This window comes from Cyanistes caeruleus, chromosome 36, assembly GCF_971803275.1.
Source record: "Cyanistes caeruleus chromosome 36, bCyaCae1.hap1.1, whole genome shotgun sequence".
Lineage (NCBI taxonomy): Eukaryota > Metazoa > Chordata > Aves > Passeriformes > Paridae > Cyanistes > Cyanistes caeruleus.
In genome coordinates this window covers 1,201,828-1,221,072 of record NC_141737.1, presented here as the reverse complement: position 1 = coordinate 1,221,072, position 19,245 = coordinate 1,201,828, and the positions used below count along the sequence as shown (strand labels likewise).

General features: G+C 47.8%; 2 protein-coding genes across 5 annotated transcripts in view; one reads left to right on the top strand and one right to left on the bottom strand.

Annotated features, from left to right (window-relative positions):
• Nucleotides 1–132, bottom strand: part of TBC1D17 (TBC1 domain family member 17) — a 56,212-nt gene extending 56,080 nt beyond the window's left edge. For all 4 annotated transcript variants that reach the window (XM_086871610.1, XM_086871612.1, XM_086871611.1 and 1 more), the window contains exon 1: nucleotides 77–132. In XM_086871610.1, the coding sequence (XP_086727736.1) occupies nucleotides 77–103 (27 nt within the window). In that variant the 5' untranslated portion in view covers nucleotides 104–132. The remainder of the gene's footprint in view (nucleotides 1–76) is intronic.
• Nucleotides 133–1,649: 1,517 nt separating this feature from the next.
• Nucleotides 1,650–19,119, top strand: AKT1S1 (AKT1 substrate 1). Its single transcript, XM_086871659.1, has 4 exons — nucleotides 1,650–3,018; nucleotides 6,439–6,519; nucleotides 10,868–10,995; nucleotides 15,292–19,119. Exons 1-4 carry the CDS (start codon nucleotides 2,121–2,123, stop codon nucleotides 15,415–15,417), a joined length of 1,233 nt encoding a protein of 410 aa, XP_086727785.1. The 5' UTR covers nucleotides 1,650–2,120; the 3' UTR covers nucleotides 15,418–19,119.
• Nucleotides 19,120–19,245: the final 126 nt, after the last annotated feature.

Below are 19,245 nucleotides of genomic sequence, written 5' to 3'. Positions count from 1 at the left end.
GGGGGGAGGTGACAATGGGGGGAGGGGGGAGGGGACAATGAGGGGGGTCCCGGGGGTGGGGGAGGGGAGGCCTCACCCTCCCACCCGCCGCCGCCTCCTCCATGCCGCTCCCGGCGCTTCCGCTTCCGGCCACGCCCCTTTCCTGTCCCATCCGACCAATCAGAGCCGCCGCTTCGCGCCCCTCCCCGCGGAAACCACGCCCATTACCCCGCCGGGTTAGTCCACGCCCACTCCGCCCGCCAACCAATGGGAGACGCGGAGGTCACGTCGATCAAAAATAAACCACGCCCACATTTTCCCGCCGCCCAGCCCTGAGCGCGCTCCCATTGGTTGTTGAGCGGATTGGTCACGCCCATTCCGTGACGTGGCCACGCCTCTTCCGCTGCCGCCATCTTGGGGGCGGCCCCGGGGCCGCCGAGCGGTTCCGGTGGTGCCGTGACCCCCCCCCGGACCCGGGACCCCCAAAAACCGCCCCGGGACCCCCCAAAACCGCTCCGGGACCCCCGAAATCCGCTCCGGGACCCCCAAAAACCCCCCGGGACCCCCAAAATTCCCTTTTTTTCCCCCAAATCCGCGCGTGATCCCCCCGGGACCCTCAACCCCTCCCCCCCCCAAATTCCTTCGGACCCCCCCAAATCCCCCCGGGACCCCCAAAACCCTCCCCAAACCCCCCCGGGACCCCCAAAATCCTCCCCAAACCCCCCCGGGACCCCCAAAATCCCCCCCAAACCCCCCCGGGACCCCCAAAATCCCCCCCAAACCCCCCCGGGACCCCCAAAACCCTCCCCAAACCCCCCCGGGACCCCCAAAACCCTCCCCAAACCCCTCCGGGACCCCCAAAATCCCCCCCAAACCCCCCCGGGACCCCCCAAAATCCCCCCCAAACCCCCCCGGGACCCCCAAAATCCCCCCCAAACCCCTCCGGGACCCCCAAAATCCCCCCCAAACCCCCCCGGGACCCCCAAAATCCCCCCCAAACCCCCCCGGGACCCCCAAAATCCTCCCCAAACCGCCCCGGGACCCCCAAAATCCTCCCCAAACCCCCCCAAACCCCCCCCGGGACCCCCAAAATCCCCTTAAATCCCCCCCAATTACCCGAAACCCCCCCCCAAATCCTCCCATAACCCCCCAAAACCCCTCAGGACCCCCCTAAACCCTCCCTAAACTCCCCCAAATCCCCCCCAGGACCCCCAAATCCCCCCTAAACTCCCCCAAATTCTCTCTAAATCCCCCCCAAATCCTCCTAAACCCCCCCTAAACTCCCCCAAATCCCCCCTAAACTCCCCCAAATCCCCTCTAAATCCCCCCCAAATCCTCCTAAACCCCCCCTAAACTCCCCCAGGACCCCCCAGGACTCCCCAAATCTCCCCAGGACCCCCCAAATCCTCCCCAAATCCCCCCCAGGACCCCTCAAATCCCCCCTAAACTCCCCCAAATTCTCTCTAAATCCCCCCCAAATCCCTCCAGGACCCCTCAAACTCCCCCAAATCCCCCCAGGACCCCCCCAAATCCTCCCCAAACCCCTCCCAGGACCCCCCAAATCCTCCCCAAACCCCTCCCAGGACCCCCCAAATCCTCCCAGGACTCCCCAAATCCCCCCCCAAACCCCTCCCAGGACCCCCAAATCCCCCCCAGGACCCCCCAAATCCTCCCCAAATCCCCCCCAAACCCCTCCCAGGACCCCCCAAATCCCCCCAGGACCCCCCAAATCCCCCCAAATCCCTCCCAAACCCCTCCCAGGACCCCCCAAATCCTTCCCAAACCCCCCCCAAATCCCCCCAGGACCCCCCAAATCCTCCCCAAACCCCTCCCAGGACCCCCCCCAAATCCCTCCCAGGGCCCCCCAAATCCTCCCCAAATCTCCCCAGGACCCCCCAGGACCCCCCATATCCTCCCCAAACTCCTCCCAGGACCCCCCAGGACCCCCCAAATCCTCCCCAAACCCCTCCCAGGACCCCCCAAATCCCCCCAGGACCCCCCAAATCCCCCCTAAACTCCCCCAAATCCCCTCTAAATCCCCCCCAGGACCCCCCAAATCCCCCCAAATCCTCCCCAAACTCCTCCCAGGACCCCCCAAATCCTCCCCAAATCCCCCCAGGACCCCCCAAATCCCCCCCCAAATGTGTTCCCCTCCCCCTCCCGGCTGGGCCGCGCTGCTGGCGGCGGCCGAGGGGTTCCGGGGGGGTCCCGGGGGTCCCGACGTGGCCATTTTGGGTTTTTGGGGGGCTCAGGGAGGGGTCCCCACTTTGATTCATCACGGCCCGGGACCCCTGGGTGAGGCCACCCGAAAATTCCTGCCCCAAATCGCTGCGGCCCACCGGGAGCTGAACCCCCAAAATCCCCCCCAAAATCCTCAAAATCCACCCCAAAATCCACCCCAAAATCCTCAAAATCCCCCCCAAAATCCTCAAAATCCACCCCAAAATCTTCCCCAAAATCTTCCCCAAAATCTTCCCCAAAATCCCCCCCAAAATCCCCAAAATCCCCCCCAAAATCTTCCCCAAAATCCCGATTTTTTCCCCCAAATTCCCCCCCAAAATCCCCAAATTTTCTCCCCAAATCCCCCCCAAAATCCCCAAATTTTCCCCCAAAATCCCTCCCAAAATCCCCAAATTTTCCCCCAAAATCCCTCCCAAAATCCCCAAATTTTCCCCCAAAATCCCTCCCAAAATCCCCAAATTTTTCCCCAAATTCCCTCCCTCCATCCTCTCCTAAATCCCCAAAATCCCCCCCAAAATCCCCCCCAAAATCCCAAAAATCCCCCCCAAAATCCCCCCCAAAATCCCAAAAATCCCCCCCAAAATCCCCCCCAAAATCCCCAAATTCCCCCCCAAATCCCCCCCTTAAATCCCCTCCCAAATCTCCGAATTTCGCCCCAAAATCCCGCCCGGGGCGCCCCAAAATCCTTCAAAACGCCCCCAAATCCCGGCCGGGACCCCCCGAAATCCCAAAGCCCCCCCGGGACCCCCCCCGGGGGGAGGAGGAGGAAGGGGGGGGCGGCTCCCAGTGACGTCACTGGTGAGGGGGGAGGGGAAACGGGGGGGATTTTGGGGGGATTTGGGGATTTTGGGGGGATTTGGGGATTTTGGGAGGGTTTTGGGGGGTCCTGGGGGGATTTTGGGGGGGTTTGGAGGGTTTGGGGAGGGTTTTTGGGGGTTTGGGGGGAATTTGGGGGGGTCCTGGGGGGGTTTCGGGGGGGTTTGGGGAGGGTTTTGGGGGGTTTGAGAGGGATTTTGGGGGGGTTTGGGGGGGATTTTAGGGGGTCCTGGGGGGATTTTGGGGGGTTTGAGAGGGATTTTGGGGAGGTTTGGGGGGTTTTGGGGGGTCCTGGGGGGATTTTGGGGGGATTTGGGGGGAATTTGGGGATTTTGGGGGGGTTTGGGGGGGTTTTGGGGGGTCCTGGGGGGGTTTGGGGGGGTTTTGGGGGGGTTTGGGGAGGGTTTAGCGGGTCCTGGGGGGATTTTGGGGGGTCCTGGGGGGGATTTTGGGGGGTTTGAGAGGGATTTTGGGGAGGTTTGGGGGGGATTTTGGGGGGTCCTGGGGGGATTTTGGGGGGATTTGGGGGGTCCTGGGGGGATTTGGGGGGGTTTTGGGGATTTTGGGGAGGTTTGGGGAGGATTTGGGGGGGTTTTGGGGATTTTGGGGGGGTTTGGGGAGGGTTTTGGGGGGTCCTGGGGGGGTTTGGGGAGGGTTTGGGGGGTCCTGGGGGGATTTTGGGGGGTCCTGGGGGGATTTTGGGGGGGTTTTGGGGATTTTGGGGGGGTTTGGGGAGGGTTTTGGGGGGTCCTGGGGGGATTTTGGGCGGGATTTGGGGGGAATTTGGGGATTTTGGGGGGGTTTGGGGAGGGTTTGGGGGGTCCTGGGGGGATTTCGGGGGGTCCTGGGGTTTTGGGGGGATTTTGGGGGGGTTTGGGGAGGGTTTTGGGGGTCCTGGGGGGATTTTGGGGGGTCCTGGGGGGATTTTGGGGGGAATTTGGGGATTTTGGGGGGGTTTGGGGAGGGTTTGGGGGGTCCTGGGGGGATTTTGGGGGGATTTGGGGGGAATTTGGGGATTTTGGGGGGGTTTGGGGAGGGTTTAGGGGGTCCTGGGGGGATTTTGGGGGGATTTGGGGGAAATTTGGGGATTTTGGGGGGATTTTGGGGGGTCCTGGGGGGATTTTGGGGGGGTTTGGGGGGAATTTGGGGATTTTGGGGGGGTTTGGGGAGGGTTTTGGGGGGTTTGGGGGGGATTTTAGGGGGTCCTGGGGGGATTTTGGGGGGTCCTGGGGGGGTTTTGGGGGGTCCTGGGGGGATTTTGGGGGGATTTTGGGGGGTTTGAGAGGGATTTTGGGGAGGTTTGGGGGGGTTTGGGGAGGGTTTGGGGGGTCCTGGGGGGATTTTGGGGAGGTTTGGGGGGATTTTGGGGGGTCCTGGGGTTTTGGGGGGATTTGGGGAATTTGGGGAGGGTTTTGGGGGGTCTTGGGGGGATTTTGGGGAGGTTTGGGGAGGGTTTTGGGGGGTTTGGGGGGGATTTTGGGGGGTCCTGGGGGGATTTTGGGGGGAATTTGGGGATTTTGGGGGGGTTTGGGGAGGGTTTGGGGGGGTCCTGGGGGGATTTTGGGGGGATTTGGGGGGAATTTGGGGATTTTGGGGGGGTTTGGGGGGGTTTTGGGGGGTCCTGGGGGGATTTTGGGGGGATTTGGGGAGGGTTTTGGGGGGGATTTGGGGAATTTGGGGAGGGTTTTGGGGGGATTTGGGGGTGAATTTGGGGATTTTGGGGGGGTTTGGGGGGTCCAGGGGGGATTTTGGGGGGTCCTGGGGGTTTTGGGGGAAATTTGGGGATTTTGGGGGGGGTTTGGGGAGGGTTTTGGGGGGTCCTGGGGGGGTTTCGGGGGGGTTTGGGGAGGGTTTTGGGGGGTTTGAGAGGGATTTTGGGGAATTTGGGGAGGTTTGGGTGGATTCTGGGGGGTCTTGGGGGTTTTGGGGGGAATTTGGGAGGGTTTGGGGGGGATTTTAGGGGGGATTTTGGAGATTTGGGGAGGGATTTTGGGGGGATTTTGGGGGGTCTGGAGGTGATTTGGGGAGGATTTGGGGTCTTTTGGGGTTCTCAAGGGAATTTTGGGGTGCCTGGAGAGGATTTTGGGGAGGATTTGGGGTCTTTTGATGGGAATTTGGGGGTGTCTGGAGGGAATTTTGGGGTTCTCGAGGGAATTTTGGGGTGTCTGGAGAGGATTTTGGGGAGGATTTGGGGTCTTTTGATGGGAATTTGGGGGATTTTGGGGGGTCTGGAAGGGATTTGGGGGGAATTTGGGGAATTTTGGGGGGTCTGAAGGGGATTTGGGGGAATTTTGGGGGGATTTTGGGGAATTTTGGGGTTCTCGAGGGAATTTTGGGGGGTCTGGAGAGGATTTTGGGGAGAATTTGGGGAATTTTGGGGGGGAATTTGGGGGATTTTGGGGGGAATTTGGGGAATTTTGGGGTGTCTGGAGGGGATTTTGGGGAGGATTTGGGGTCTTGGGGGGGAATTTGGGGGATTTTGGGGGGAATTTGGGGAATTTTGGGGAATTTGGGGGATTTTGGGGAGAATTTGGGGAATTTTGGGGTGTCTGGAGGGGATTTTGGGGAGGATTTGGGGTCTTTTGATGGGAATTTGGGGGATTTTGGGGAGAATTTGGGGGATTTTGGGGAATTTGGGGGATTTTGGGGGGAATTTGGGGGATTTGGGGGATTTTGGGGGGAATTTGGGGAATTTTGGGGTGTCTGGAGGGGATTTGGGGAGGATTTGGGGGATTTTGGGGTGTCTGAAGGGAATTTTGGGGAGGATTTGGGGTATTTTGATGGGAATTTGGGGGATTTTGGGGAATTTGGGGGGAATTTGGGGAATTTTGGGGGTTCTGGAGGGGATTTGGGGAGGATTTGGGGTCTTTTGGGGTTCTCAAGGGAATTTTGGGGTGTCTGGAGGTGATTTGGGGAGGATTTGGGGTCTTTTGGGGGGAATTTGGGGGATTTTGGTTCTGTTTTTGTCTCTGGGGGGAGGGGTCCCGGTGACATTTTGGGGTCCCTGTGACATTTTGGGGTGCCGGTGACATTTTGGGGTCCCTGTGACATTTTGGGGTCCCTGTGACATTTTGGGGTGCCGGTGACATTTTGGGGTCCTGGTGACATTTTGGGGTCCTGGTGACATTTTGGGGTCCCGGGGACATTTTGGGGTGCCGGTGACATTTTGGGGTCCTGGTGACATTTTGGGGTGCCGGTGACATTTTGGGGTGCCCTGTGACATTTTGGGGTCCCGGTGACATTTTGGGGTCCTGGTGACATTTTGGGGTCCCTGTGACATTTTGGGGTCCCGGTGACATTTTGGGGTCCTGGTGACATTTTGGGGTCCCTGTGACATTTTGGGGTCCCGGTGACATTTTGGGGTGCCCTGACCCCGCCCCCCGTGTCCCCTCCCCCCCCCAGGGCTGTTCCTGATGGACGAGGAGTGGGGGAGGGGTCCCGAGGACGACCCCGAGCCCGAATCGGAGCCCGAGAGCCCCGACGGTGGGGGAGGGGCGGGGAAATCGGGGGGGGGGGCGAAATTTGGGGTCTGGGGGCGAAATTTGGGGTCTGGGGGCGAAATTTGGGGTCTGGGGGTGAAAATTTGGGGTTTGGGGGGCGAAATTTGGGGTCTGGGGGCGAAATTTGGGGGAAAATTTGGGGTCTGGGGGTGAAAATTGGGGATTTTTGGGGGATATTTGGGGTTTTAGGGGTTAAATTTGGGGTTTGGGGGTGAAAATTTGGGGATTTTTGGGGGAAATTTGGGGTTTTGGGGTGAAATTTGGGGGTCTGGGGGTGAAAATTTGGGGTCTGGGGGCGAAATTTGGGGTCTGGGGGGCAAAATTTGGGGTCTGGGGGCGAAATTTGGGGTTTGGGGGGGAAATTTGAGGATTTTTGGGGGAAAATTTGGGATTTTTTTGGGAAATTTGGGGTTTTGGGGGCGAAATTTGGGGTCTGGGGGGGAAATTTGGGGTCTGGGGGCGAAATTTGGGGGGAAAATTTGGGGTTTGGGGGGCAAAATTGGGGATTTTTGGGGGAAAATTGGGGATTTTTTGAGGAAATTTGGGGTTTTGGGGGCGAAATTTGGGGTTTGGGGGGAAAATTTGGGGATTTTGGGGGAAATTTGGGGTCTGGGGGCGAAATTTGGGGTTTTGAGGGTGAAATTTGGGGTTTTAGGGGTTAAATTTGGAGTCTTAGGGATTAAATTTGGGTTTTAGGGGTGAAATTTGGGGTTTTTGGGGGTGAAATTTGGGGTTTTAGGGGTTAAATTTGGGGTCTGGGGGCGAAATTTGGGGTCTGGGGGCAAAATTTGGGGTTTGGGGGCGAAATTTGGGGGGAAAATTTGGGGTCTGGGGGCGAAATTTGGGGTCTGGGGGCGAAATTTGGGGGTTGGGGGCAAAATCTGGGGGAAAATTTGGGGTTTGGGGGGGAAAATTGGGGATTTTTGGGGGAAATTTGGGGTTTTGGGGGCGAAATTTGGGGTTTGGGAGTGAAATCTGGGGGGAAAATTTGGGGTTTGGGGGGCAAAATTTGGGGTTTTGAGGGTGAAAAGTTGGGGATTTTGGGGGAAATTTGGGGTCTGGGGGCGAAATTTGGGGGTTAAATTTGGGGTTTGGGGGGGAAAATTGGGGATTTTTGGGGGAAAATTGGGGATTTTTTAGGGAAATTTGGGGTCTGGGGGTGAAAATTGGGGATTTTTGGGGGATATTTGGGGTTTTAGGGGTTAAATTTGGGGTTTTAGGGGTTAAATTTGGGGTCTGGGGGTGAAAAGTTGGGGATTTTGGGGGTGAAATTTGGGGTCTGGGGGCAAAATTTGAGGGAAAATTTGGAGTCTGGGGGTGAAAATTGGGGATTTTGGGGGGAAATTTGGGGTTTGGGGGGAAATTTTGGGGTCTGGGGGCGAAATTTGGGGGAAAATTTGGGGTTTTTGGGGGTGAAAATTGGGGTTTTGGGGGAAAAATTCGGGGTTTTAGGGGCAAAATTTGGGGTTTTAGGGGTTAAATTTGGGGTTTGGGAGGTGAAATTTGGGGGATTTTTTGGGGGAAATTTGGGGTTTGGGAGGTGAAATTTGGGGTTTGGGGGTGAAAATTTGGGGATTTCTGGGGGAAATTTGGGGTTTGGGGGGCAAAATTTGGGGATTTTGGGGAAAATTTGGGGTTTGGGGGTGAAAATTGGGGATTTCTGGGGGAAATTTGGGGTTTTGGGGGCGAAATTTGGGGGGAAAATTTGGGGTTTGGGGGGGAAAATTGGGGATTTTTGGGGGAAAATTGGGGATTTTTGGGGGAAATTTGGGGTTTTGGGGGCGAAATTTGGGGTTTGGGGGGCAAAATTTGGGGTTTTGAGGGTGAAAATTTGGGGATTTTGGGGGAAATTTGGGGTCTGGGGGCGAAATTTGGGGGGAAAATTTGGGGTTTGGGGGTGAAAATTGGGGATTTTTGGGGGATATTTGGGGTTTTAGGGGTTAAATTTGGGGTCTGGGGGCGAAATTTGGGGTTTTGGAGGTGAAATTTGGGGTTTTTGGGGGAAAATTTGGAGTTTTAGGGGTTAAATTTGGGGTTTTAGGGGTTAAATTTGGGGTCTGGGGGTGAAATTTGGGGTTTTTGGGGGAAAATTGGGGGTTTTGGGGGGAAATTTGGGGTTTGGGAGATAAAATTTGGGGTTTTGGGGGGAAAATTTGGGGATTTTGGGGCGAAATTTGGGGTTTGGGGGCCAAAATTTGGGGTCTGGGGGGCAAAATTTGGGGATTTTGGGGGAAATTTGGGGTTTGGGGTTAAATTTGGAGTTTTAGGGGTTAAATTTGGGGTTTTGAGGGTGAAATTTGGGGTTTTGGGGGCAAAATTTGGGGTTTTAGGGGTTAAATTTGAGGTTTTGGGGTTAAATTTGGAGTTTTAGGGGTTAAATTTGGGGTCTGGGTGTGAAAATTGGGGATTTTGGGGGAAAATTGGGGGTTTTGGGGGAAAATTTGGGGTTTTTGGGGTGAAATTTGGGGATTGGGAGGTGAAATTTGGGGTTTTGGGGGGAAATTTGGGACATTTTGGGGGGATTTTTAGCAGAATTTGGGGAGGATTTTTGGGACAATTTGAGGGGATTTGGGGAGATTTTTGGGGTGGAATTTTGGGGTGATTTCAGCAGATTTTGGGGGGATTTTGGGGGGATTTGAGGAGATTTTTGGGACATTTTGAGGGGATTTTTAGCAGATTTTGGGGGAATTTTGGGACATTTTAGGGGTGATTTTTAGCAGAATTTGGGGGGATTTTTGGGACATTTTTAGGGGATTTTAGGGGGATTTTGGGGGGATTTTTGGGACATTTTTGGGGTATTTTTAGCAGATTTTGGGGGGATTTTGGGTGGATTTTGGGGGGATTTTTGGGACATTTCGGGGGGATTTTAGGGGGATTTTTAGCAGAATTTGGGGTGATTTTAGGAGATTTTTGGGGGATTTTAAGGGGATTTTTGGGACATTTTGGGGGGATTTTTGGGACAATTTGAGGAAATTCTTGGGACAATTTGAGGGATTTTGGGGGGATTTTTGGGGTGATTTTAAGAGAATTTTGGGGTGATTTTAGCAGATTTTGGGTGGATTTTTGGGACAATTTGAGGGAATTTGGGGGGGATTTTGGGATGGTTTTAAGAGGATTTTGGGAGGATTTTTGGGACATTTTTGGGGGATTTTTAGCAGATTTTGTGGGGATTTTTGGGACAATTTGAGGGGATTTGGGGGGGATTTTGGGATGATTTTAAGAGGATTTTGGGGGGATTTTTCGGACATTTTGGGGGGATTTTTAGCAGAATTTGTGTGGATTTTTGGGACATTTTGGGGGGATTTCAGCAGATTTTGGGGGGATTTTTGGGACATTTTGGGGGGATTTTGGGGGGATTTTTAGCAGATTTTAGGGGGATTTTGGGGGGATTTTTAGCAGAATTTGGGGGGATTTTTGGGACATTTTGGGGGGATTTTGGGGAGATTTTGGGGGGATTTTGGGGGGATTTTTAGCAGATTTTGGGGGGATTTTTAGCAGATTTTGGGGGGATTTTTAGCAGATTTTGGGGGGATTTTTAGCAGATTTTAGGGGGATTTTTAGCAGATTTTAGGGGGATTTTTAGCAGATTTTGGGGGGATTTTTGGGACATTTTGGGGGGATTTTTAGCAGATTTTGGGGTGATTTTTAGCAGATTTTTGGGGGATTTTAGGGGGATTTTGGGGGGATTTTTGGGACATTTTTGGGACATTTTGGGGGGATTTTTAGCAGAATTTGGGGGATTTTAGGGGGATTTTGGGGGGATTCTTAGCAGAATTTGGGGTGATTTTTAGCAGATTTTAGGGGGATTTTAGGGGGATTTTGGGGGGATTTTTGGGACATTTTAGGGGCATTTTTAGCAGATTTTTGGGGGGATTTTAGGGGGATTTTGGGGGGATTTTTGGGACATTTCGGGGGGATTTTGGGGGGATTTTGGGACAATTTGAGAAGATTTTTGGGACATTTTGGGGGGATTTTTAGCAGATTTTTAGCAGAATTTGGGGGGATTTTTGGGACATTTTGGGTGGATTTTGGGTGGATTTTTGGGACATTTTGGGTGGATTTTTGGGACATTTTGGGTGGATTTTTGGGACAATCTGAGGAAATTTTTGGGACAATTTGGGTGGATTTTGGCTGGATTTTTGGGGTGATTTTTAAGATGATTTTGTGGTGTTTTTAACACATTTTGGGCAGATTTTGGGGTGATTTTAACACATTTTGGGCAGATTTTGGGGTGATTTTAACCCATTTTGGGCAGATTTTTTGGCATTTCCAGCACCTTTTCCCCCCGGGATTTTTTTGGGGGGGTTCTGACCCCTTTCCCCTCCCCCCAGAGAGCCCCCCCGAGGAAGGACCCCCCCAAATTTTGGGGGGTCCCCCCCTGGCTCGGTCCCTGCCGGTGTCGGTGCCCAGCTGGGCCCTGAGAGCCCCCCCCGGACCCCGAGGGGGCTCCGCACACAAGGTGGGGGGGGAGGGGATCTGGGGGGGTCCTGGGGGGGTCTGGGGGGGATTTGGGGGATCCTGGGAGGGGTTTGGGGGGGTCCTGGGGGGATTTGGGGAGGATTTGGGGGGGTCTGGGGGGGATTTGGGGGGGTCGGGGGGGGATTTGGGGGGTTTGGGGGGGGATTTGGGGGGGATTTGGGGGGGTCTGGGGGGGATTTGGGGAGGATTTGGGGGGGTCTGGGGGGGTCCTGGGGGAATTTGGGGGGGTTTGGGGGGGATTTGGGGGGGTTTGGGGGGAATTTGGGGGGGTCTGGGGGGGATTTGGGGGGATCTCATTGGGATTTGGTGGGGCTTGGGGGGCTTTGGGGGGTCCTGGGGGGATTTGGGGGGATCTCATTGGGATTTGGGGGGGTCTGGGGGGGATTTGGGGGGTCCGAGAGGGATTTGGGGGGATTTGGGGGATCTCATTGGGATTTGGGGGGTCCTGGGAGGGGTTTGGGCGGGTCCTGGGGGAATTTGGGGGGGTCTGGGGGGGATTTGGGGGGGTTTGGGGGGAATTTGGGGGGGTCTGGGGGGGATTTGGGGTGTTTGGGGGGGTCTGGGGGGGATTTGGGGGGGTCTGAGAGGGATTTGGGGGGTCCTGGGAGGGGTTTGGGGGGGTCTGGGGGGGATTTGGGGAGGATTTGGGGGGGTCTGGGGGGGATTTGGGGGGGTCTGGGGGGGTCTACGAGGGATTTTGGGGGGATCTCATTGGGATTTGGGGGGGTCTGGGGGGACTTGGGGGGTCCTGGGGGAATTTGGGGGGGATTTGGGGGGGTCTCATTGGGATTTGGGGGGGATTTGGGGGGGTCTGAGAGGGGTTTGGGGGGGATTTGGGGGGTCCTGGGGGAATTTGGGGGGGATTTGGGGGAGTCTGGGGGGGATTTGGGGGGGTCTACGAGGGATTTTGGGGGGGTCTCATTGGGATTTGGGGGGTCCTGGGGGGATTTGGGGGGGTCTGGGGGAATTTGGGGGGAATTTCGGGGGGTTTGAGGGGGATTTTGGGGGGATTTGGGGGATTTTGGGGAGATTTTGGGGGGGTTTGGGGGGCCTGAGAGGGAGTTTGGGGGTCTGAGGGGGATTTGGGGGATTTTGGGGAGATTTGGGGGGGCCTGGGAGGGGTTTTGGGGGGGTTTGGGGGGATTTGAGTGGATTTTGGGGGGATTTGGGGAGATTTGGGGGGATTTGAGTGGATTTTGGGGGGATTTGGGGAGATTTGGGGGGTCTGTGAGGGGTTTTGGGGGGATTTAAGGCGTTTTTGGGGAGGTTTTGGGGGGATTTGAGTGGATTTTGGGGGGATTTGGGGAGATTTGGGGGGATTTTGGGGGGTCTGAGATGGATTTTGGGGGAATTTGGGGGGATTTTGGGCTTTACAACCCCCCAAAAAACCCCAAATTTTGATGTTTTTATGGGGATTATTTAGGATTATTTTGGGATTTAAATAGAATTATTTAGGATAATTTTGGGGATTATTTAGGATTATTTTGGGCAATTATTCAGGATATTTTAATGGGATTATTTAGGATAATTTTGGGGATTATTTAGGATAATTTTGGGGGATTATTTACAATTATTTTGAGGATTATTCAGGATATTTTGAGGATTATTTAGGATAATTTTAGGGATTATTCAGGATTATTTTAGGGATTATTTAGGATAATTTTAGGGTTCAGAATCCCCCAAAAAACCCCAAATTTCAGGGTTTAAAGGGAATTATTTAGGGTAATTTTGGAGATTATTTACGATTATTTTGGGATTTTAATGGGATTATTTAGGATAATTTTGGGGATTATTTAGGATATTTTTGGGATTATTTAGGACAATTTTGGGGATTATTTAGGATAATTTTGGGGGATTATTCAGGATATTTTTGGGATAATTTAGGACAATTTTAGGGATTATTTAGGATTATTTTAGGGATTATTTACAATTATTTTGAAAATTATTTAGGATAATTTTTGGGATTATTTAGGATAATTTTTGGGATTATTTAGGATAATTTTAGGGATTATTCAGGACAATTTTGGGGATTATTTAGGATAATTTTGGGGATTATTTAGGACAATTTTGGGGGATTATTCAGGATATTTTTGGGATAATTTAGGATAATTTTAGGGATTTTTTTAAGATAATTTTAGGGTTCAGAACCCCCCAAAAAACACCAAATTTTGATGTTCTTATGGGGATTATTTAGGATTATTTTGGGATTTAAATAGAATTATTTAAGATAATTTTAGGGATTATTTAGGATAATTTTGGGTGATTATTTACAATTATTTCGAGGATTATTCAGGATATTTTTGGGATAGTTTAGGATAATTTTGGGGATTATTTAGGATAATTTTAGGGATAATTTAGGACAATTTTAGGGATTTATTTAGGATAATTTTAGGGATAATTTAGGACAATTTTAGGGATTTTTTTAAGATAATTTTGGGGTTCAGAACCCCCCAAAAAACACCAAATTTTGATGTTCTTATGGGGATTATTTAGGATTATTTTGGGATTTAAATGGAATTATTTAGGATAATTTTGGGGATTATTTAGGATAATTTTTGGGGATTATTTTGGATATTTTAGGGATAATTTAGGATAATTTTAGGGATTATTCAGGACAATTTTGGGGATTATTTACAATTATTTCGAGGATTATTCAGGATATTTTTTAGATAATTTAGGATAATGTTAGGGATTATTTAGGACAATTTTAGGGATTATTCAGGACAATTTTGGGGATTATTTAGGATAATTTTGGGGGATTATTTAGAATATTTTAGGAATTATTTAGGATAATTTTAGGGATTATTTAGGATAATTTTAGGGATTATTCAGGACAATTTTGGGGATTATTTAGGATAATTTTGGGGATTATTTAGGATAATTTTTAGGGATTATTTAGAATATTTTTGGGATAATTTAGGACAATTTTGGGGATTATTTAGGATAATTTTGGGGGATTATTCAGGATATTTTTGGGATAATTTAGGATAATTTTAGGGATAATTTAGGATAATTTTAGGGATTATTCAGGACAATTTTAGGGATTATTTAGGATAATTTTAGGGTTCAGAACCCCCCAAAAAAACCCAAATTTTGATGTTTTTATGGGGATTATTTAGGATTATTTTGGGGATTATTTACTATTATTTTGGCCATTATTAAGGATATTTTTGGAATAATTCAGGATAATTTTTGGGGATAATTTAAAATAATTTTAGGGATTTTTTAGGATAATTTTAGGGTACAGAACCCCCCAAAAAACCCCAAATTTTGATGTTTTTATGGGGATTATTTAGGATTATTTTGGGATTTAAATGGGATTATTTAGGATAATTTTAGGGATTATTCAGGACAATTTTGGGGATTATTTAGGACAATTTTGGGGATTATTTAGGATAATTTTTAGGGATTATTTAGGATATTTTTGGGATAATTTAGGATAATTTTGTGGATTATTTAGGATAATTTTTAGGGATTATTTAGAATATTTTAGCAATTATTTAGGATAATTTTTGCCGATTATTTAGGATAATTTTGGGGATTATTTAGGATAATTTTTGGGGATTATTTACAATTATTTCGAGGATTATTCCGGATATTTTTGGGATTATTTAGGACAATTTTGGGGATTATTCAGGACAATTTTGGGGATTATTTAGGATAATTTTAGGGATTATTTAGGATAATTTTGGGGATTATTTAGGATAATTTTTAGGGATTATTTAGGATATTTTTGGGATAATTTAGGATAATTTTGGGGATTATTTAGGATAATTTTAGGGATTATTCAGGACAATTTTGGGATAATTTAGGATAATTTTAGGGATAATTTAGGATAATTTTAGGGATTATTCAGGACAATTTTGGGGATTATTTAGGATAATTTTAGGGTTCAGAACCCCCCAAAAATCCCCAAATTTTGATGTTTTTATGGGGATTATTTAGGATTATTTTGAGATTTAAATGGGATTATTTAGGATAATTTTGGGGATTATTTACAATTATTTTAAGAATTATTTAGGATAATTTTGGGGATTATTTAGGATAATTTTGTGGAATATTTAGGATAATTTTTGGGGATTATTTAGGATAATTTTGTGGAATATTTAGGACAATTTTTGGGGATTATTTAGGATATTTTTGGGATAATTTAGGATAATTTTAGGGATTATTCAGGACAATTTTGGGGATTATTTAGGACAATTTTAGGGATTTTTTTAGGATAATTTTAGGGTTCAGAACCCCCCAAAAAACCCCGAATTTTGTGTCCCCCCAGGCCCCCCCGGACCTGGAGCGAATCGCGGCCTCCATGAGAGCCCTGGCGCTGCGGGGAGGGGGCGACGGAACCGAAATGTTTGGGGACCTCCCCCGACCCCGGCTGCTGGCAGGAGACCCCCAGTGACCCCCAAAAATCCAATGGGGACCCCCAAAAAATTCCCCAGAATCCAAAAGGGGGGAAAAGGGGGAAAAAAAAGCAAAAAAAAAATGGGAATTTTGGAGGAAATTATCCCCCAAAAAAATCCCAAAATTTATAGAAAAATCAGAAAAAAAATCCCGAATTCTGTAGAGAAATTGCCTTAAAATGACCCCAAAAAAGGAACTAAAATTGGAAGAAAAATCCCCAAAAAAATCCCAAATTCTGTAGAAAAATTGCCTGAAAATGACCCCAAAAAAGGAACTAAAATTGGAATAAAAATCCCAAAAAATCCCAAAATTTACAGAAAAAAATTCCTAAAAAAAACCAAAAAAGGAACCAAAATTGGAAGAAAAATCCCCCAAAAATCCCAAATTCTGTAGAAAAATTGCCTTAAAATGACCCCAAAAAAGGATCTAAAATTGGAAGAAAAATCCCCAAAAAATCCCAAATTCTGTAGAAAAATTGCCTGAAAATGATCCCAAAAAAGGAACTAAAATTGGAAGAAAAATCCCCCAAAAAATCCCAAAATTTGCAGAAAAAATCCCAAAATCCAAAAGGGGGAAAAAGGGGGAAATAGTGAAAAAAAATGGGAATTTTTGAGGAAATTATCCCAAAAAAATCCCCAAATTTATGGAAAAATCAGCCAAAAAAAGTCAAAAAAAGGAACTAAAATTGAAAGAAAAATCCTCAAAAAAACCCCAAAATTTACAGAAAAATCAGAAAAAAAATCCCAAATTCTGTAGAAAAATTGCCTGAAAATGACCCCAAAAAAGGAACTAAAATTGGAAGAAAAATCCCCCAAAAAACCCAAAATCTGCAGAAAAATCCTCGAAAAACCAAGCAAAATTTACAGAAAAAAATCGCCCAAAAATCCCCAAATTTGCCCAAAAAAATCCCTCCAAAAAATCCCAAAATTTACAGAAAAATCCCCAAAATCCAAAAGGGGGAAAAAGGGGGAAAAAAGCAAAAAAAATGGGAATTTTTGAGGAAATTATCCAAAAAAAATCCCAAATTCTGTAGAAAAATTGCCTTAAAATGACCCCAAAAAAGGAACCAAAATTGGAAGAAAAATCCCCAAAAAAATCCCAAAATTTACAGAAAAAATTCCTAAAAAAACCCAAAAAAGGAACCAAAATCTACAGAAAAATTAAAAAAAAAATCCTAAAATTTGTAGAAAAATTGCCTTAAAATGACCCCAAAAAAGGAACTAAAATTGAAAGAAAAATCCCCCAAAAAATCCAAATCTACTAAAAAAATCTGCTTAAAAATTAATTAAAATTCATATAAAAAACAATTAAAATCTACAAAAAAATTCCCAAAAAACTCCTAAAATCTACCAAAAAAACCCCCAAAATTCAACCAAAATCCACCCAAAAAATTCAAAAAAATTCAATCAAAATCCATCAAAAAAATCCCAAACAACCACAAAAATTCAATCAAAATCCACCCAAAAAATCCCCAAAATTCAACCAAAATCCATCCAAAAAAATCCCCAAAAACCCCAAAAATTCAACCAAAATCCACCGAAAAAACCCCCAAAATTCAACCAAAATCCATCAAAAAAAGCCCCAAAAACCCCAAAAATACAATCAAAATTCACCCAAAAAACCCCAAAAATTCAACCAAAATCCATCCAAAAAATCCCCAAAATTCAATCAAAATTCACCCAAAAAACCCCAAAAATTCAATTAAAATTCACAAAAATACCCCCAAAAATTCAACCAAAATCCACCCAAAAAATTCAAAAAAATTCAACCAAAATCCACCCAAAAAACCCCAAAAATTCAACCAAAATCCACAAAAAAACCCCAAAAATTCAATCAAAATCCACCCAAAAACCCCCAAAAATTCAACCAAAATCCACCCAAAAAACCCCGAAAATTCAAACAAAATCCACCCAAAAAACCCCAAAAATTCAATTAAAATTCACAAAAAAAACCCCAAAAATTCAACCAAAATCCACCCAAAAATCCCCCAAAATTCAACCAAAATCCATCAAAAAAAGCCCCAAAAACCCCAAAAATACAATCAAAATTCACCCAAAAAACCCCAAAAATTCAACCAAAATCCATCCAAAAAATCCCCAAAATTCAATCAAAATTCACCCAAAAAACCCCAAAAATTCAATTAAAATTCACAAAAATACCCCCAAAAATTCAACCAAAATCCACCCAAAAAATTCAAAAAAATTCAACCAAAATCCACCCAAAAAACCCCAAAAATTCAACCAAAATCCACAAAAAAACCCCAAAAATTCAATCAAAATCCACCCAAAAACCCCCAAAAATTCAACCAAAATCCACCCAAAAAACCCCGAAAATTCAAACAAAATCCACCCAAAAAACCCCAAAAATTCAATCAAAAGCCACCCAAAAATTCAACCAAAATTCACCCAAAAAACCCCAAAAATTCAATCAAAAGCCACCCAAAAAACCCCAAAAATCCCCCAAATTCCCCCAAATCTCGAGGCCTCAAAATGAGAATTTTTTGCCCCCTCCTGGAATTTTGGAGAGGATTTTCTGCAGAAATTTGGAATTTTCACCCCAAAAATTTTGGGGTTTTGGATGAAATTTGGGGATTTTCCCAAAATTTGGGGGTTTCAGCTCAAAAATTTGTGATTTTCTGCTGAAATTCAGGAATTTTTCCCCAAAATTTGGGGTTTTCAGTAGAAATTTTGAGTTTTCACCCCAAAAATTTGGGATTTTTACCCCCAAAATTTGGGATTTTCCCCAAAAATTTGGGATTTTCTGGTGAAATTTGGGGATTTTCCCCAAAATTTGGCTTTTTTACCCCAAAAATTTGGGATTTTCTGCAGAAATTCGGGAATTGTCCCCAAAAATTTGGGGGTTTCAGATGAAATTTGGGGATTTTCCCCAAAATTTGGGGGTTTAACCCCAAAAATTTGGGATTTTCTGCAGAAATTTGGGATTTTTCCCCCAAAATTTGGGATTTTCTGGTGAAATTCGGTGATTTTTCCCAAAATTTGGAGTTTTCATCCCAAAAATTTGGGATTTTCTTCAGAAATTTGGGGATTTACCCCCAAAATTTGGGATTTTTGCCTGAAATTTGGAGTTTTCACCCCCAAAATTTGGGATTTTCATGCCAAAAATTTGGGATTTTCAGCTGAAATTCAGGGATTTTTCCCAAAATTTGGCGTTTTCACCCCAAAAAATTTGGGGTTTTTACAGAAATTCGGGAATTTACCCCCAAAATTTGGGATTTTTCGGCTGAAATTTGGGAATTTTCCCCCAAATTTGGGGGGGTTTGAACAAGGGGATCCCCCAAAATCCTCGAGGGGTCCCCAAAAAATCCCAATGGGGGGTGGGGGGTGGGGGGGACCCCCCGAATTTTTGGGGGGAGCCCCTCCCCCCACCAAGTGTCTTATTTTGGGGGGGGGTCCCTCCCCTCCCCCCCTCCCCCCCCCAATTTGCACAAAAAATTCGGGGACCCCTCCCCAAAAAACGGGGGGGGTTCCCCTTTAAGAGGCGTGGCTTAAAAATGGGGGGGCGGAGCCACGCGGAGTTTGATTGACAGCTCCGTGTTTGGCGCGCCCCCCCTTTATTTTGTACCAGATGTGGGCGGGGCTTTAGCAGGCCCCGCCCCCTTTATTTTTGTCCAAAGCTGATTGGGTGCTGCCCGCCGAGGCCACGCCCCTTTTTTTGCCAATAAACGACGTTCGCGTTTTGAGCGCTGATTGGTTGAGGAGCGGGAGGGGGGGCGTGGCTTAAAGCGGCGACGCGCGGGCCCCACCAAGCAGGGAATTAAAAGGGAAACGCCCCAAAATTCCTTAAAATTCCCCAAAATTCCTTAAAA